The sequence below is a fragment of the Zootoca vivipara genome, chromosome 1 (assembly GCF_963506605.1).
Source record: "Zootoca vivipara chromosome 1, rZooViv1.1, whole genome shotgun sequence".
NCBI lineage: Eukaryota > Metazoa > Chordata > Lepidosauria > Squamata > Lacertidae > Zootoca > Zootoca vivipara.
This window is the reverse complement of record NC_083276.1, coordinates 29,851,139-29,870,667: the sequence shown is the minus strand read 5'-3', so window position 1 is coordinate 29,870,667 and position 19,529 is coordinate 29,851,139. Positions and strand designations below refer to the sequence as shown.

At 43.1% G+C, this 19,529-nt stretch overlaps 3 protein-coding genes across 6 annotated transcripts in view; 2 read left to right on the top strand and 1 right to left on the bottom strand.

Annotated features, from left to right (window-relative positions):
- FLVCR2 (FLVCR choline and putative heme transporter 2) overlaps positions 1-19,529 on the top strand; it is a 228,292-nt gene that overhangs the window by 42,917 nt on the left and 165,846 nt on the right. The gene's annotated exons all lie outside the window — the stretch shown is intronic.
- ERG28 (ergosterol biosynthesis 28 homolog) lies at positions 875-10,893 on the bottom strand. 2 transcript variants are annotated; one of them, XM_035108226.2, is made up of 5 exons: positions 10,801-10,893; positions 9,790-9,946; positions 7,140-7,230; positions 3,623-3,741; positions 875-3,345 (listed from the first exon to the last, which is right to left on the bottom strand). In XM_035108226.2, exons 2-5 carry the CDS (start codon positions 9,920-9,922, stop codon positions 3,266-3,268), a joined length of 423 nt encoding a protein of 140 aa, XP_034964117.1. In that variant the 5' UTR covers positions 9,923-9,946; positions 10,801-10,893; the 3' UTR covers positions 875-3,265. The 2 variants fall into 2 exon arrangements, with proteins under 2 accessions (XP_034964117.1, XP_060128595.1); XM_060272612.1 differs by having other exon boundaries at positions 9,790-9,943; positions 10,801-10,847.
- TTLL5 (tubulin tyrosine ligase like 5) overlaps positions 11,225-19,529 on the top strand; it is a 117,405-nt gene continuing 109,100 nt past the window's right edge. For 2 of the 3 annotated variants that reach the window (XM_035108181.2, XM_035108158.2), the window contains exons 1-3: positions 11,225-11,329; positions 13,022-13,188; positions 18,995-19,101. In XM_035108181.2, the coding sequence (XP_034964072.1) occupies positions 13,112-13,188; positions 18,995-19,101 (184 nt within the window). In that variant the 5' untranslated portion in view covers positions 11,225-11,329; positions 13,022-13,111. Of the gene's footprint in view, positions 11,330-13,021; positions 13,189-17,250; positions 18,577-18,994; positions 19,102-19,529 lie in introns of those variants that run through there. The other variant, XM_060272587.1, reaches the window with a different exon arrangement.

Here is a 19,529-nt window from a genome sequence, read left to right as displayed (position 1 = left end):
CAGAAGTGGATTTTTAGCTCTTTTTCAGTTCTGTTACTCAAAACAAACTGAACTTAATTCTAAGGGTATGTCAGTAGAGGAACAAATGTAAGCACTGAGGGAAATGAAATGTAAAAAAACACACAATCTAAGGTGTTGAAACTTGAACTTATGTAAATAATTACAGTGATTATTCACAGAACAGTATTGATGATAACACAAAGATGCTGGTATTGGTCACGTAATTAGCACTTGAAATTAGCGGGGTAAGAACCCACTAACTTGCTTCAAGCCACACAAGTGATAAATGTTAACAACTTGCTAAATTACAATTAATTGGTTTCACGCTGGAGTCTTCAACATTTCTTTGTTTACAAATGATCCTTTAAGGCCAGTAACAGTGTCTGAGATGTTAAAATATTCACTGAGCAGTTTCTGATTACTGCCCTTTCTAATGCCATTATTGTGCCTATTATTTTGGGTGTTGGGAGAAAGTAACATTGGGGGGGGGTGCTCCTCTGTGAGTGGGCGCTTTGGGTTCAGAGTCTTTTAAATAACTAGTGCCCTGGCACAGTCTGGGAATGCCTACGCTAGTCTCTTAAGTTCAAAGAGTTAGGGTACAGCAATGTTCTGAAAGCATCATTCATGCTTGAGCTGACACCAAATGCCTTGTTTACTTAGCTATAAATGGATGCCTGACCCAGTGAGCTGATGCAGATCAAAGGTGGCTATACCTGGAAAGAGGCCAAATCCCTTTCGTCTGCTTTCATAAAAGATTTTTAGAAACAAATACCACCCAAGCCAGATGCCTCAGTTAAGGATCCAGATTATGTAGGCTACAGCTGATTTCTAGCTCCATCCTGCCTCTCTGTGACCTACAATGGTATTGTCTACGTTTGTTCTGGCTTTTTTTTTTTGTTGCTGCTGTTGTTGCATGATTGGCTCACAGACATTCTCAGATGTTCACCTATGAGCTTTTGGAGCACTATGTATACCTGATGCACCTTCCAGGTTTGTTTTTTTTAGTTAGTCCCTTTTCTGTGCAATGAAACATACAGTGCAATGTTGCGTATGCTTACAGTTTGGTCGAGTATCAATGCAGGGGATATCACTCAGCCTGTGAAGGGTTCAGCTGCCTCTGGGAATCTCTTTCACCAGTGTGAAAGAGCATTTACACTTGTAAACCAAGGCATTTACATAGCTGAGGCAGATGCTCCTGGAATTTTGGCACTCTGGGTCATTGCCTAGTTTGTCTCTAGGTTGGGCCAGCCCCACACTAACCTATAACAAACCTTAAGAACGTAAAGAATGTTTAGCAGTACTTTCAGCTTTGCTCCAAGTTGGGCTGCCTGGAATGCAACTTTCCAAGAGCTGTGGAGCCTCAAAAGATGCTGAGGGAAATGACCCCCATTCTATATTTCGTATGTAAGTTAGATGCACTGCCATGGGAGAGCTAAAATCTCGCCCTCCTTTTGTTCCACCATATGCTGAACAACCTAAGAGTAGCACATTAAATGATTAAGACCAGCATTACTATTTTCCAATTTTTATTTTCAGTTTCAGTAGCTTAGTATACTTATTTGCATTGCAAATTACTTCAGCTGGACTAAATACTGAGCAGCTGGACTAAATACTGAGCACCATTACCAACAAGATCAGAATCCCAATTTCACCTGTTAGCATGCACTTAAAAAAAGGGAAAATCAACCCTTTAGCATTCCTTCACCACCCTGATTGAAAGGACAACTTAACTTACAAAGATTTGGTTCAGCACCAAAATGAAAACGGGCAGCCTGACCCTTCAATTAAATAGGTTAGTATCTCACCATCCTAAGATACCTAGAATGCAGGGGATATCACTCAGCCTGTGAAGGGTTCAGCTGCCTCTGGGAATCTCTTTCACAAGTGTGAAAGAGCATTTACACTTGTAAATCCAAGGCTGAGGCAGATGCTCCTGGAATTTTGGCAATCTGGGTCATTGCCTAGTTTGTCTCTAGGTTGGGCCAGCCCAGCACTAACCTATAACAAACCTTTAAGAACGTAAAGAAGAGCCTGCTGGATCAGGCCAATGGCCCTTCTAGTCCAGCATCCTGTTCTCACAGTGGCCAACCAGTTGCCCGTGGGAAACCCACAAGCAGGATTTGGGCACAACAGCACTCTCTCCACTTGCTGTACTCTAGTAAAGAGAGGCGTATGTATCCTCATCTTTGTGACTTCAGCAGCAGGCATTCCAGTTAATAAGACAACATTTTAGGAGGAGGTGACCTTGCCTTTTTTTGTATCAGCAGTGAGAATCCCATGTCTCTACATGTCTCTTCAAGTCCCCTGTTCTACATGGCTCCTACTTCTATCACCCCGAAACTATGCAATAGTATTTTTTAAAAAACTAGCTTGCTATGCCAAGCTTCATTTCCAAGCCTGAGGTTTGGTCTAGCTCTTCTCATAAGGCAGTCAAGGACAGTACTACCGATACAGAAGTTGCCTGCTTACGCTTGAATTTAGTGTGCCAAATGGAGACTTGAAGGAAGTACACAGCTACCTTAGGAAGGAATGAGAGGACAGGTGAGGGGAATAGGGAGAAGTTATCTAGAACTATAGCCTATCCTGTTAAAGGGGAAATTGCCAAAGCAGATTCCCCAGAACCTAAAATGAATACAAAAAGTCATGGTACCTCTTGCTAAGGAGTGAGGCTGACAGGCAGACAGACAGAAAACCTGATATCTCTCCTTTTCCCTACCAGATAAAAAGAAGCTGCAGTTCTGCACAATTTTTGCCTGTTTATTGAAAAACCATGCTTATGGACAAACACACAGCTACTATGTGCCATGATGACTTTGGTCTGGCCTCTTCCCACAATACCAGTCTCCACTGGATTTTGGGCAGCACTATGTTTCCCCTCTCCTGCAAAGGTGATGGGGGCAAGATATCTATAGCCCTCTCTTCCCTTCCCACCATCAGAACTGAGGATGCTTTAAGAATCAGAGTTGGAAGGTACCCCCAAGGGTCATCTAGTCCTACCCCCTGCAGCGCAGGAGGGCACCCTCCACCAGGGAAACCCACACCCAGTTTAGAACAGCTCTTCAGGGCTCCACGTCTGCCGCTGGTCGCAGGTCAAGTACTGCCTGTTCAGATCAAAATCAAACTAAAGAAAGGATGACTGAAGTCCCAAGAACGATCTGACCACTTGCAGGGTACGGGATGAGGAGGGAAAGTCAAGGAGGCAATGTGGTAGTAGACACTGGAAGATGGCTGGGAGGCTGATCCGACAGATATGGGATCCATAACTTCAGTTCCGTTTCTTGAGCTGCGATGTTGCTTCTACTTCGAGATATTGCAGCCCAATCAGCATACCCAGGATGGAGAAACCTGAGACAGATGGAAAATGAGAGGGAGCAGAGGACATTGCTACCTCTTCTATATCTTTAGGAGATGCTAGTTGCATTTGGTTACTAAAACCCCCGTTTCAGCTCTGTTTGGTTTTGAAGCTTACTTGTTGGCTTTGGGCATATCACTGTCACTTAGCCTGTCTAACCAACCCATCACAGGGAAAGTGTGAGGCTATGTTTGTGATCTTCTTGGGGGAAAAGCAGGCTACAGCTTTAACAAGCCAAGCACCAGGCACCAAAGAATGGGCTCTACTTACTTGCCACCATTAGGGGTGCCAAGACACCGATTGTAGCAGCTGCTGTGCCATAAATAAACACTTCAGAGAGGAAGTGGCCAAGGGCAAGGAAGAAGGTAAAAAGTGTGATGTTATAGAGGCTGCAAGAGAGAACAAAAAAAATGAGAATTATTGCAGGCCACAGAGAGATGCCGACAAAGAAATGAAGAGTCAAGGAGTTAAAACACCCAAAGCAAACACACTCAGTTTTTGCACTATGTCAGTGATAGCCAATATGATGATGCCTTCAAAATGCTGTTGGACTCCAACTCCCATGAGTCCCCGCCAGCATGGCCAGTGGTCAGGGATAATGGAAGCTGGAGTCTAGGAACATCTGGAAAGCACCACACTGGCTATCCGGTAATACAGCTACATGCTAGACCAGGCACCCCCAAACTTCGGCCCTCCAGATGTTTTGGACTACAATTCCCATCTTCCCCAACAACTGGTCCTGTTAGCTAGGGATCATGGGAGTTGTAGGCCAAAACATCTGGAGGGCCGCAGTTTGGGGATGCCTGTGCTAGACTGGCTTCTGCATTTCTTGGAATTGACAGAGAGCCTCTTGTTGCTCAAATGGCAATTCAGACCAGCTGGTTCAGTCCATCTTCCACCCACTAGTCACCACATGGGATATATGGCCTTCCCCAGGCTGATTAATAGGATTAACAGCATGGATGGCAAGGGGTGCACCAACTTCTGGTAGTTGGTATTGCTTTGGTTAAAGCAAGATGGATAAAAATCAACTGGGATTTTTTTATTTAAAAAGTTTTATTTTAAAAATTATAGTGACTTTGAGAATAACCAAGTTTGAAGTGACCCTCGATTTACCATCAAAATGTAGACACATACAGCACAACCCTATATGTCTTCCCAGAAGTAGGTCCCACCAACCAGCATTACTCACTCACCTGTGTGGTGAAAAATTACTTTGGTATTATCTAAATCCCTCTTATTATTAAGGCTAAAATGACATCACAATTGGAAAAGAATTGGGGACAGGTTTCAGACTTGCCGCGTAACTCTGGGGAAGCAAACGGACCGAGTGCCCATTCTCCTTTAAAAGTACACTTCACCTTGTCGAGTGACACAGTAGTACAAATAGCTCCTTCTCAGCATGCAGTTCCTTGCCACTCTGGAAAATGGGAGATGAAGCTGCCAACTTCAATGATTAAAAAAAAGAGCTATTGTGGCTTTTCACACATTATTCCTGTTGAGCCAACAGAGTGGGAAGGGGATGAGCTGGCTTATATCTCTGGAACAGACTCCACAGCTAAATTCTGATCAGTTATGCTTGCACAGAGGGTAATGGGGACAGCATAGTGCTTTGAAGTCATGGACATATTACTAATGAATGAGGACGAAATGGCTACATTTTACTTTAAGTATGTTTGCAGCCCTGGCAGTTAAAAAAGAATTGTAATTAAAAAAACCTTGCCCTGTGAAACCTAATCTGTGCTTTCAAGTCCACATCTTTCTCTGTAAATAAGTGACATTTAAATTGTGTTTGCAAATGTATTATTTCAATCATTGTGATTTTAAATAAATATATGAAATAGAAACGAAAACCCTGGTATGTTTATATACTGTATGCCATTTGCTTTCCAGTCCTAGGCGATCAAGTTTGAAACCCCCAACTCGAGCCATGATGCTTACTGGGTAACCTTCGGCCACTCACAATCTTTCAGCCTAACTTCCTCACAGGGTTGTTGTGAGGATAAAATGTGGAGGAGAGAAATGTGTATGCCAGCTTGAGCTCTCTGGAGGAAAGGTTGATCTAGAAATGCAATAAATAAAGCAGATCGCGCAACTAAAATTAAACTGCAAATTGTGTAAATGGCCAGTTTCGTGTAACTGAGGATACTTTAACCAGGACTGGGATGATGGAGGGAAAGGGGGAAGAATGGTCTTGATCCTGATGCTTATAAACATGTCAGTCTTACTGATTTCAGTACAACTTAACTTCTTGGTAAGTGTGCTTCACTGTCACTTTGCTGCATCTGCCAGCAGAAGAGGAAGGCAAAGGAAGGGAACCCTGTCAATGCAGATGAAAGAGTGATGAAAATGCAAGCAACAAGGGGGTGGGGGGGTATATTTTTTAAAAATGTCAAGAACAAGGCAGTCTATTGCAGAGGACCGAAAGCTATGGTGGGTGAACCCAGAGCTGTGCTTCCTTATAGAGGTCCCATATGCCCAACTTGCTATTTTTATAAATTTCTTCAAGCAACTATCCAACCAGATCTCAAATGCTCCTTTATATATCTATATATATAAAGGTTACCAGCTTCAAATGCTCTTTCCACTGACAGTTCAAGACCAAGACAGTAGACTGTTGTCCCATCTTAAGCCTCCTGCAGAGGCTCTCCTGACCTCTCAGACAACCAAACTAGGTCTCTTAGCACACACAACCCCAAGCTAATGCTGAAGTCAAGCCAAATAGAAACATCAGCTCAGCCCATTCATGCATATGGCTTTCTTGGAAATCACTGACACAAACTGTATGAATGGAATAAAAGTTCCAAAAACAACTTCCAACAGAAGATGACTGAAAGTGTACTTGCGAGCTATCCAAACACCACCAAAAGATAGGGCGAATACCTAATTAGAGTGTTTCCACTTTTGATTCCAGACCTCTAATCAAACATGTGCTGTAGAATAACTACCAACATTTTGATGTTACATCAGTATTATGCTAAACAGTCTTTCCTTCATGCCTGTGCGAATGAAGCATTTCAAGAAAATAACAGTTGTTGCCTCAACTGCACAAGCTACATGATAAAAGAGTTTAGGATAACTGTGAGGGGGTCAGGCAGTGACACCATGAGGGTCTGCGCCAGCCAGATTACAGCGATGCCTCGCAAGATGAAATTAAATCGTTCCGCGAGTCGTTCTGTATTGCGAAAATTTCGTCTTGCAGTTTTCCAATTTAAACAAATCAAAGCATATATATATATATATATATATATATATATATATATATATGCAAAAAAATTCGTCTTGTGAAGCACGGCCATAGAAAAATTCCTCTTGCGAGTCAACAAAAAGATCGCAAAACGCTTTTGTCTTGCGAGTTTTTCGTTGCGCGAGGCATTCGTCTTGCGAGGTATCACTGTATTCCCTCCTCTCACATAACCAACACCATCAGCCATGTGAGAAGGAAAAAGAAGGGCTTGGGGAGAGTTTCATTTTTATTTGCTGGTATAAGATGTGTAAAATTGTAAATCGGCTCTAGCGCCTTGGCAAAATGGCAGTATAAAAACCAATAAATAAAACAAACAAACCATTGCCCTCCAGATAAGTGTTGGACTACAACTCCCATCTTCCCTGACCAATGGCCATGCTGGCTGAGTCTGATGGGAGGTGGAGTCCAACAACACTTGGAGGGCCACGGGTTACCAACCCCAGCTATAGGGGAATAGAGAAGAGTTACTGTGGCAGCCAAGTGTGTACATGATGGGGAGGTGGGTAAGACAATGCCCCCCATAGCTTTTATTGTACATACGTCTTGTTGCGGATATCAATGGCACAGTAGCAGCGAATTACAGAGGAGAGTAAGGTCCAAATACCAAAGGTCCGAGCCTGGAGGCCATTTACTGTGTAGAGATAACAAATATAGAATTACTAGGGTCTGTTGCCCCTGCTTGCTCTGCTCAATAACCCCACTGACTCCTTTGTCCACCCCTCCTCCCTTTACACATGACCAACCCCCCTTTATGCTCGCTGACCCCTTACCCATCCCCTCACAGCTCCCTCCACAGTTCAGCCCAAGCCCCTCTGCTCATTGCTCCTGCCAGCCCACACCACCTTTTAAAGGAGGGGTCAGGGGCTTCACAGAGCAGTTTGGCAGACTCCAATGTGATGGCAGGCAGGTGGCCAGGGAAACCTGTTTAAAAACGGGGCAGGCACTTCACCAAGCAGTTTAACAAACCACTCTGTGAAGCACCTGCCCCTCTCCATTAAGCCTTATTGCAGCCATGTTTAACTGGTGGGAGGGGGACAACCATATGATAAGCGCTTTCCAAAGTGGTTTGAAAAATCGCTCTGTGAAGCACATCCTCCTGTTTAAACAGCTTGCCTAGGCTGCCTGCCACCAAATTGTCTACCTGCCTGCCATCATGGTGGAGTTGACAAAGGCAGCCACATGAACTGCAGCATGACAACTGTACATTTTTATGTATATACGGGCGGGGGGCAACTATCTTTTCTGATACTCTCCCAGTCTAGGCAAAGCTAAGCAGTAGGCATGGATAGGGCTCAAGACTAATGGAGTTGGAAAGCGTCGTAGGGGTCAAGGTCTTTCCCAATGATGGAGTAATGCTATTATCAATGCGCGAGGGAGCAGGGAAAATGCTACTGGCAGTTAATTAAAACTACTCATTTACTTGAAGTTTGGTTTACTGGTACTTCAGCTGAAGCCAGCAGGTCCCTGTCTCTACACATAAGGGTATATGGTTGTGTTTGGGATGGAAGGACTAGTCTTAAAAAAATGTAGATGAGCTATTCAGCATTGGACAGGAATGCATGTATAGCTTTGGAGGGGACAAAAATCTAGAAAAGGTGGCAGTGAATTCAAAATGGTATGGAAGAGCTTAATAATGTGCTAGGCAGTGTTTAGGGAAGCTTTTAATGTTTGATGGATTACTGTATTTTAATATTTTGTTGGAAGCCGCCCAGAGTGGCTGGGGAAGCCCAGCCAGATGGGCGGGGTATAAATAAATAAATCATCATCATCATCAATGGGTGTCTATGCCTCTATCATAAGGTCCATTCTTCATAAAAATAAAATAAAAAATACCTGCACTTGCTGGGCTAAGAGATACATTTTACTAACAGTTCTGGTTAGTGGCTTGAATACTGTTCAACAGTGATTGTCCACAATAGGAAATTTTGCTGGGATGATGTCATCTGGGTGGTGGAGTGCCAGCAGCACAGTGTTTTTAAGATAAGATATCTTTATTGTCATTGTCCCCTTGCGGGAACAACGAAATTACTCGGTTGCTATATCCACTCAGATAAAGCATTCCGCATAATCCAAAATTACAAAAAGCTAATTAAAAACAGTAAATATACTACAAAATAACAAGTAAAATAAGATGACTTCAAAGTCCGGGCTTTCCATTTAAGGCCAAAATTGCTCTAGAGAAGAAACTGTTCCTGAGACGGCTCGTTCTTGCCTGCAAGATAAACCAGGCACCCCCAAACTGCAGCCCTCCAGATGTTTTGGCCTACAACTCCCATGATCCCTAGCTAACAGGACCAGTGGTCAGGGAAGATGGGAATTGTAGTCCAAAACATCTGGAGGGCCGAAGTTTGGGGATGCCTCATCTTCTGTGATAATGCATTATGAGGTGACAGAATATCACTACAGGTGAAAGGGAGATTAATGGAAAGGGCTTTAGCTCAATGGCAGAGCACATGCATAGTACTTTGGGTTACAGACGCTTCAGGTTACAGACTCTGCTAACCCAGAAATAGTACCTTGGGTTAAGAACTTTGCTTCAGGATGAGAACAGAAATCGCGTGGCGGCTGCGTGAGGCCCCATGAGCTAAAGTGGTACCTCAGGTTAAGAACAGTTTCAGGTTAAGAATGGACCTCCAGAATGAATTAAGTTCTTAACCAGAGGTACCAAAAGGTCTCAGGTTCAATCCCAGGCATCTCCATGTAGGAGTGGAAAATTCCTAAGTCTGCAACCCAGAAGAGTAAGAATGCCAGTAAGAGTAAATCACATCGAGATAGGTGGATCAATTTGGTATAAAGCTATGTTCCTAAGGGCTGTCTGACACATTCACAACTATGTGGTCTTATATTTATTTCACCACATACACATGCTCCAGAAAGCTATAATGGGCCCCTGCTCTCCATTTCATGTACAAATAGTGAAACAAACATGAGCTGCTTTTTTTACACATCATTGAGGTTTTGGTATACCAAAGGTACACAGAGTGTTTCACCTAAATTTGTAACACGTTTAGTGGCCTTCAAGCTGTCACTGTTCAAGCAAAAATAGCACTAGCCACCTCTAGAAGTTTAAGTAAGCAGAAGGTGGGTTATTTTGAAATTTGAACAAAAAAATTCAGAGCTCAGGCAAGATAACCCAGGATTAAGGTTCCAGAATTTCTTGAGTGCAAAAATGACAACCTGTGCACCTTACCGAGGCTCGGTTTCCCAGTGTATAGTTTCTCAGAGAGGAAACTGTGATCTCTGAAGCTTTGCACTGTGTTCCCCATGGCAATAATGGACACCATAACTAGCCAGCTACGGAGTACATTCAGGAAACGGCTCATCTTGAAGTGTCAAAACAGAATCTGCTAATGGGAACAAAGACAGAATCCAGAATTCACAATGCTTCCATGCATCATAATTCAGTCACCCTCCTTTAATTATGTCTGTAACCTTTCCTCCTAAAGTAGTGTAAAGGGGCTTCATAAGAATCACAGCAAGGGCCATAAGCTTATTTTATCATTCCCCTTCATCCAATTTGTCCTATACGATTGCATTCCATAATAATTACAAAGATGGAAATCTCACACGCATCGTCCACAAAACCACTGGTCTGTCTTCCAGAGAGGACTGGTAAGCTAGCTGTCTTTACTTTGATCCTCTGCATGCTGCCTTGGGGTTAAACCACAATGGACGGGGGTGGGGGCTTATTTCACAGTAAATGCATTTAGGATTGGCTATTGGAGAGAGGATCAGCCTTGAGAAATCATTTTATGTTCAAAATCCTAATTTAAACTACAGCAGAGATAGCTGGCTGCTCAAGGGGGGAAAAAGGAGCACGAGGCACAGTTGGTTTTACTATTAAGATGATTAACTTTGTGCCTATACAGTATACCGGTAGCTATATCCAGTTTAGACGATTGTTTTTAGGAATGATGATTTTAAAAGCTAACTCGCTTCTTTGCAGCCTTGTAGTTGGCCCTAGTATTAACAATTCTCACCCCTCTCCCACTGAAGGGAACAACGTTTGTACCTACAGTACAACGTTTGTCATATTTAGGAATGCCCTCAAGATATCAACCCGCCCAAATTCAGTTCCCACGCTGCAATGCCACCTGCTCGCTTGCCTCCAAACCTACCCGCATCCACATCGCGCCTCTTCGTTATCCTCCACCCCCAAAATGCAACCCCACCCATCAATGGACACCCTACAGTGCCTTACCTGGTCCTCAGCCGCAGCAGCTCTCCACCCTTCCTCAAGCAGCAGCAGCAGCAAGCACCAGTCCCGCCTCCCCGCACTCTATGCAATGATTAGCGCACTGTTGGAGCTTGGCTTCCCCTGATTGGCCGCTACGCTCATAGCTAGACCTCTCCTCCGCGCCACATGGAAGGGTAAGCGACTGCGCCAATCACATGCGTGGAACCCTTCTGAGGCGCTGTGACGTTTTCATCAAAGGCGTGGTTAGAAGAACCGACGGCGCTACGGCTCCTCGGTTCTTTTTCTTTTTCTTTTTTAACAGAGGGAATCTTGCAATACGCCATCTTAGCAGAGGCATAGGCGAACGAACGGGCGAGTGTTCCTCTGTGCGCATGCGGGCGGGGAAGGAACCCGGGCGGGGAGCCGAGAGGCGGCGCTTGCGCAGACGCGTCTTCGGCGAGGGAGGGAACGGTTGCCTGTTGGTTGTTGTAGTAACAGGAGAAGCGCCGGCGGGAGCCGCGGCTACCGGGCCCGAAGGGAGATGAAGCAGCAGGTAGGGCGCTGGGGGAGCCCGGCAGTGACGGCGCTGGCAGCTGCAGAACTTGCTTAGGCAGGCGGCTTGTGCTTGGGCGGCGGCAGCATCTCCTCTCCTGCTTAACAGGAAGGACCAGGCGGCCGGGCGTGGGGGACCTGCCTTGGAACCGAGGGCGAGGGGCGGCTCTCGCCCCAACACCTCCCTTTTGCCTAAATAGAGGTCCAGGCCAGGGCGGCCCGGATGGCCGGCTGAGCAGCAAAGTTCGCGGAGTTCAAACCGGTGATTCCTGAGGGCCACATGCAGGACCGCCTTTTCCCTCACACTTTCACCCCCGAACCCACTACAGACCTGGGATGGGGGCCCCGTTTGTGGGGGAAACGCGTCCTCTGGGAACGGTGTGCGTTTCAAGTTGGGGCTGAGAGACGTCGCTACCCACTTGCAGTGTCTCCCCCCCCTCCCCGCGGTGTCCCTGCACCTCAGTCCGTAAAGCTGCCTGATTACCTGTACAATTAAACATCTTATTTTGAACAAACTCCGCTGGCAGAAAGCACTTTTGGGTTGCGGAGCGATGTTATCCCACTGTGGTGTGTGTTGGAAGGGATTTGAGTTTCATTTTGAGGAAGGAACTGTAGGAAAGCTTGCCTCGGGCTACCGGGAAAAGAGCCCCAAAGTCACAGTAGGAGAGTGTGAACCGAATAAAAAGTTGATAAAGAAACGGTGCTGAGCTGAATCTGAGTTGAACTCTGACAACCGGCGCCTCTCTCAGCTCTCCCCTTCCAGTCTATGGTATACAGTATTGCATAATCTGTTAAACCGGTAGATTAGAGCCGGTGAATTAGTGGGCAGTACATGTCAACGTGTCTGGGATAAGGATATACTGTATGTAACTATCAGGTTGTGACTCGAGTGGATGTTTAAGGTGCTGATTCCCATAGCAGTACAAGTAGTGTAACTCACCTGGAGGAGGAAGGCAATCATAGTACAGCCTTCTGCCAGTTATTTATTCATTGCCCTCCAGTTATTTATTCATTGAATTTTATCAGGTACAGTATATTTATAAACCTCTGAGCATCAAGATACAGTGGTACCTCTGGTTAAGAACTTATTTTGTTCTGGAGGCCCATTCTTAACCTGAAACTGTTCTTAACCTAAGGTACCACTTTAGCTAATGGGGCCTCCCGCTGCCGATGCACGATTTCTGTTCTCATCCTAAAGTAAAGTTCTTAACCCGAGATACTACTTCCGGGTTAGCAGAGTCACTAACCTGAAGTGTTTGTAACCTGAGGTACCACTATAATGCCATGCACTATACAGAAATAAAAATAAAATAAGAAGAATAGATAAACATTCTCAAAATGCAAGAGGCACTGTTGCAATTTCTGCATGAAATGCCTGTGAAAATATGGCTTAGATCAATATTAAAGGTGGTCTGTTGGAGAGTATTAATTATTCATATTGGTATCCTCCCCTTTCTCTAAGAAGCTCAGGGTGGTGTATCATATTTTATCCACTCAGCAATATTGTGAAATAGTAACTTGGCTCATAAGCATTGCGGTTAAGGGGGATTATTAGCTATGTTCGCAATACCCAGATTCAGCACTCTTGTCATGACACCACCCTGACTTTCTTTGTAAGGGAGGAAATAATGCCAGGATACTCCATATCTGCAGTTTACTCAAAACAGTCATCATCATATTATTATTATTATAGAAAACAGCACTGGTGGATAGGTTTACTGATTCTACGGGGGAGAGTTTGAGAGGCCACTGTTTCTGGGCTGTATGAAAACGTCCACAGGAAATGCCCGTTGGAATGGCTCGGGACTTGGAAGAAATAGATTCGTCCTCAGAGGAAGAGGAAGCGGAGGAAGGACCAGAGTGAGTTAACATGGCACCTGAATAACATTGAAACTGTACATCTTGCATCTCATCATCCATACTTGGAAGATTAATTCTCGTTGTTAAAAAAGAGGGGGGGCTGTTGGTTGGTTACAATGCATGAAAGATCAGTATTCAGCTCGCACCTGAGTATTCTTTTAGAGCCTGAAAAGCTGTGTTCTGTAATTCTGGAGTCAGGAAGATGGAATGAATACATGAACATCTAGTCCAGTGTTTTCTACTCTGACTGACTGTGACTCTCCAAAGTCTTTCTTGCTCTCTGATCCTTTAGCTGCATATGCTGGGAACTGAACTTAGGACCTTCTACATGCAAAGCACTTGCTCTATTGATGCTGTGCATCAATAGGAGTATAGCATCTACATCAAGGGAAGCAATAGTACCACTGTATTCTGCTCTGGTCAGACCTCACCTGGAGTACTGTGTCCAGTTCTGGGCACCACAGTTCAAGAAGGATACTGACAGGCTGGAAGGTGTCCAGAGGAGGGCAACCAAAATGGTCAAAGGCCTGGAAATGATGCCTTATGAGGAACGGCTTAGGGAGCTGGGTATGTTTAGCCTGGAGAAGAGAAGGTTAAGGGGTGATATGATAGCCATGTTCAAATATATAAAAGGATGTCATATAGAGGAGGGAGAAAGGTTGTTTTCTGCTGCTCCAGAGAAGTGGACACGGAGCAATGGATTCAAGCTACAAGAAAGAAGATTCCACCTAAACATTAGGAAGAACTTCCTGACAGTAAGAGCTGTTCGGTAGTGGAATTTGCTACCAAGGAGTGTGGTGGAGTCTCCTTCTTTGGAGGTCTTTAAGCAGAGGCTTGACAGGCATATGTCAAGAATGCTTTGATGGTGTTTCCTGCTTGGCAGGGGGTTGGACTGGATGGCCCTTGTGGTCTCTTCCAACTCTATGATTCTATGATTCTATCACTGAGTTGTGGTTAGGGTATAAATAAAATTATTATTATTACTACCATGAGGCAGAGTGAGACAGGTGCCTCAGGTGGCAGATTGGAGAGAGCTCTGTGTGTGTGCCTTTCCTGTATCCACTAAACTAGGCCCCTGCCCTCAGGGTGCTGTGGAGAATGTTGAAATAAAATTAAATGGCTTGCTGAGCTATTGTTTGTGTAACAGACTCCGGGGAGGCAACTTTTTGCCCTTTGCAAAATGCCTTTGGCTGGCTCTGGCTTCTTCCTGAATGATTGTCTTTAATTATCACCAATTTCTATGATCTTGTTATTGATCTTCTTCAACAGATACTGCCGTGACTTACTAATGGGTCCTTTGGTGGTTGCCAAGTGGTTGCCACTTTCCCCAAGTGTTTTGGAGTGCATGGAGAACTCTGAAAGGTGGAGGTTATTCTCTTACCTGTGCAGTGGTTTGGGAAAAAAACTTTGTTGTTTCTTATCCAAAGTACAAGGCAAGTGAGATAAAACCCTACTTGCTAGAGAGTGTGTAGGGTGGTGATCTGTGCATCTGTATTCATGTTTAGAGAAGATGAGAAACATCAAGTGATTTCTTAGCTTCTCCAAATTGTTTGTACTTGAACATCCATCTAACCTGAGAGCCTGGGCAGCTCTGGATCCGTCAGTGCTTGCAGGTAAATAGAAGATGATACTGAAATACAAGAGGTTTGGGAACCTTATCCTGTTTCATATGCTGTGCTTGTAGAGGTCTGAATCTTCTAAAATGTTAGCCCTGAGCCATAGAGGAATGGTACAATAGAGGAGAAATCTGTTGCTAACCAGTCATGCTACTACCCTGTTTCTCATATTTTAAGACATACCCATAAAATAAGCCATAGCAGGATTTTTAAGCATTCAAGGAATATAAGCCATACCCCGGAAATAAGACATAGTGATAGGCGCAGCAGTAATGCCGGCCGCGGCAGGAGGAGGAGGAAAAAAATAAGACACCCCTTGAAAATAAGCCATAGTGTGTTTTTTTGAGGAAAAAATAAATATAAGACGTGTCTTATAATATGACAAATAATATATTACAAATATCAAGTGGCAGCAATATCTATTCCTGAGTAATCTGTGTGGCGCTTCTATCTCAGCTTCTCGCTATAAGATCATTTACATAGCATTAAGAATTGAAAACTGCTTTGTTTTCTCTTCCCTCCCAGTTCCTTTTTACTTTTGTAGTATGTTTATTGGATTGTAGGCTAGAGGGCAGGTATACTTGTTTTTAAATATCTGTACAGTGTTTAGTAGACTGTAGGTGTTCTAGAAATGATAATTAATAACTTGATCTGGTCACTTGAACAACCTTACTCTCTCAGCTGTCTTTTATTTGACTACTGGTATACACTCTGAACACTATTTTTTTCTAAGGTTGCTATTTTAATTTATTTAAATATGTAAGTAAGAGTTTTGCCCGTGACTTGAAAGGGACATGGACTGCACCTCAGATCAGGTGGGAATGCCCATAAAACATCTCTGGTATCTTCTCTGTCTCTCTGTCTCTCTGTCTCTCTCCCTCCCTCTCTCTCTCTCTCTCTCTCTCTCTGTGTGTGTGTGTGTGTGTGTTACATCCTGCTAGGGATTCTCTGTATTCTTCTTAAGGCCCAAATCTTCCTTCTTGCAACCAAATCTGCTTTGGCAGGCATTTGCTGTTTTGTCTTAAATACCACACTGTGCACAGAATAGCGTGGGATCAGTGCAACAATTATAGGGATCTCCAGTCTGCATGTCCAGACCTCTTTCTCAGTATATTTCAAGCAATACTGAGTTGGTTGCAGTACATAGATGTCTGGATTATTCTCTAGGTAGTGACTACTGTCCTCCAGCATGTTATTCCAGGAAACTGAGGGTCATGAAAAGGGTGAGTGTTAGTGTCTGAGCTGTGGTGTCCTTAGTGTAAATCCTCAGAACAGGAATTAATCTAAAGTACCTTCCTTCAGTCTCGGCTCTGTTCCCACTTACATAAGGTGTTAGAGTAGGCATGAAAAATATTTGACTTAAAACCTTTGCTTGACCCAGCTCAGTGTTCAGGGTGAACAACCTGGGGCATCAGAGGACACAAAATTGTTCTTCATACTGACATGGTGATGTGAGATTCTAATAATCCAAAGAATCCTGTGTAAAGGAACTTAAGGGAAAGGAAGTGTACAACTGTAGAATCACCTTCAGTGATTGACTCCTTGCAGTTTATGCAGATACATTAGATAGAATTGTCCTAGACTTGGGCATGTGTTCCCATGAAGGCAAATGGTTATTTTTGTGAAGGGTCTGTAATAGCTTATTTGCACTTGTAAATATTGAAAATATGTCATAGAATCATAGAACCACAAGGGCCATCTAGTCCAACCCCCTGCCAAGCAGGAAACACCATCAAAGCATTCTTGACATATGCCTGTCAAGCCTCTGCTTAAAGACCTCCAAAGAAGGAGACTCCACCACACTCCTTGGTAGCAAATTCCACTACCGAACAGCTCTTACTGTCAGGAAGTTCTTCCTAATGTTTAGGTGGAATCTTCTTTCTTGTAGCTTGAATTCATTGCTCTGTGTCCGCTTCTCTGGAGCAGCAGAAAACAACCTTTCTCCCTCCTCTATATGACATCCTTTTATATATTTGAACATGGCTATCATATCACCCCTTAACCGTCTCTTCTCCAGGCTAAACATACCCAGCTCCCTAAGCCGTTCCTCATAAGGCATTGTTTCGAGGCCTTTGACCATTTTGGTTGCCCTCCTCTGGACACGTTCCAGCTTGTCAGTATCCTTCTTGAACTGTGGTGCCCAGAACTTTAGACACAGTATTCCAGGTGAGGTCTGACCAGAGCAGAATACAGTGGTACTATTACTTCCCTTGATCTAGATGCTATACTCCTATTGATGCAGCCCAGAATTGCATTTGCTTTTTTAGCTGCTGCATCACACTGTTGACTCATGTCAAGTTTGTGGTCTACCAAGACTCCTAGATCCTTTTCACATGTACTGCTCTCAAGCCAGGTGTCACCCATCCTGTATTTGTGCCTTTCATTTTTTTTTTTTGCCCAAGTGTAGTACTTTACATTTCTCCCTTTTAAAATTCATCTTGTTTGCTTTGGCCCAGTTGTCTAATCTGTTAAGGTCATTTTGAAGTGTGATCCTGTCCTCTGGGGTGTTAGCCACCCCTCCCAATTTGGTGTCATCTGCAAACTTGCTCAGGATGCCCTCAAGCCCATCATCATAAGCTTGAGAGCTCTTGCTAAGCAGCATGCTGCATATACCATAATAATTTGCATGCTCCATCTATAGGTGGCAAATATTAAATGTTGGTGGACATAGTGTACTGTATATGCTGTGCACTATTTTTAAAAATTCTGAAATAATTAAATGTGGCCAGAGTGCTGAAATGTTGATGTGCTGACAGCACTACATAGACTATCAAGCATCTTGGCTTCCTTCCTTGTGTAACATATGCTTGAATGGCCTGCTATCACATTTACAGTTTACAGCAGTGATGTGAGAACTGGAAATCTCTTAAAAACAACAGTAAACTAAAGCTGCTGTTTTTAGGACTGTTAAGGCAGCAGCTGAAAAGTACACTCACTGCTTCAAGACTGTAAATGCATTGCTTTGTATTTGTAGCAAGAAACATTCATATTCTTGGTCTACTTGTCAGTTTAAGTACCTGTATAGTATACTCTTAAACAACAGCATGCTTTTCTTCATGTTTTAGGAAAGGCAAAAGTGCCTATTTGCAACTGAGTCCTTGTATATCCTAATTTTCCTTCCTGTTCCTTAATGGGAGTCTTGAACTAGCATGTGTTTTTGTATCATTTTGTTCTTGGGCAGAATATAAGCCATGTAGGAGATCTCTTAATTTACTGCTCCCCACCTACCAGTTTATATGTTATTTTGGAGAGAAAAGGGGTGAAATTGGTGTGAGGGGAATATCTAAGCGTTCCTCCTTTCTGTTTCTAATACTGTATGTCTTTTAGCACAGGGCAATGCTGGAAGATGGGTATATAATGACTCCTATCTTAATAGAAACTTGTTGTGAAGTTTTTGGTGCATGCTGTATGGTTATCAGACCACCCAAATATCCAAATTTTAATTTTATGTAATAGAAATATTGATAAAATAAAAGCATTTCTGAGTATGATGACTTGCTTAATTTGTAAGAATTTGCTTGTACATTGCCACATACTATACCCTGGCTTTTCTTCTTCCAACTCCACTTTTTCTTATTTTTCTATGCAACATTCTAGACTGAATTAAACCTTTTGCTGTGTGGTAACTGTACAAATGTCAACATCTCTGTGTTTGAGCTGAGGTGTAACCTTAGTGTAGTAATGTGTTGCCATTTGACTTGCTGAGGTGTTGCCTTAGCATGGGTTGCCACGATACCTGGCCAGTTTATAACTTGAACTGCACTCGGAAAATGTAAGGTTCTGTCTTGGAATAATTCTTTGAACATTGTAGCCCAATCTAATGCTACATAAAATATCAAAATCATCTCTCTTTCCCTCATAAGCATTTTAATGCCTTGCTTTAAATGTTGGATCAGAAAAAAGGAAAAGAAAAATTGCATTCTCCTCAACTGCTAAAGTTCAATGTATTATTGGTAAGAATAGGAGATAGCCAGGTTTTAATGAGATGTGTATATTTTAGCTGTACACTTCAGGAATAAATGTTTGTCATAAGAGTGTTAACTGCTACTTTTATGTTTCTGAATCTTGAAGCTTATATTTACTTTTAAATAGTTTTGATCTACATAGGGGTTGCTGTATGCAAGTATTCTGACTCTCTTCATAATTAGCATTTTCCTGTATATGTTCATAAATGTGTTTTGCTGTTTTAGGGAGCACCCATGCATCACGTGGACAGGTGGATTCAGAAGGATCCCAATCCTGGTATTTCATGCAGAAGCTATTCTAACCAAGGACAGTTACATCCGCTTGATTGGGGGTAAATGTGGTTTTATGCAACTCATTATCTCAGCAAGAGTATATAAAATGAAATTACCTGTACAGTATATGATTTCTCTTCTTGTCATATAAATAAATGAAATGGCTCTTGACATATTACAGTTATGTGGTGCTTTGACTATAAATAAATAAATGAAAACAGTCAAGTTACAACCTTATAAGTTCCTAAGAGAAGAATTTAAACATGCACTTAAAATATCTGTTGAAAACAACAGGAGTTAAAAAGTGCTTAACATTGTTTGGAAGTCGAAAAAGTTCATAGGCTCGTTCTTGTGCAGCAACAGTAAATTAGCTGATTAAACAAATAGGTGGAAGGAAGAAAGAAAGAAAGAGGGAGGGCCAGGGTGAATTCTGCAATTTACCCATATTGGTTTTGCTGCATCCCTTTTAATAATAATAACAATAATA

Excerpts from the sequence above, each read along its gene's own strand:
- ERG28 (XM_035108226.2), bottom strand. The coding sequence starts at position 9,922 with ATGAGCCGTTTCCTGAATGTACTCCGTAGCTGGCTAGTTATGGTGTCC. Across the intron at positions 7,231-9,789 it reads CACTGGGAAACCGAGCCTCG|TAAATGGCCTCCAGGCTCGG; the intron begins GTAAGGTGCACA and ends ATCTCTACACAG. Across the intron at positions 3,742-7,139 it reads ATTGATATCCGCAACAAGAC|CCTCTATAACATCACACTTT; the intron begins GTATGTACAATA and ends TCTCTCTTGCAG.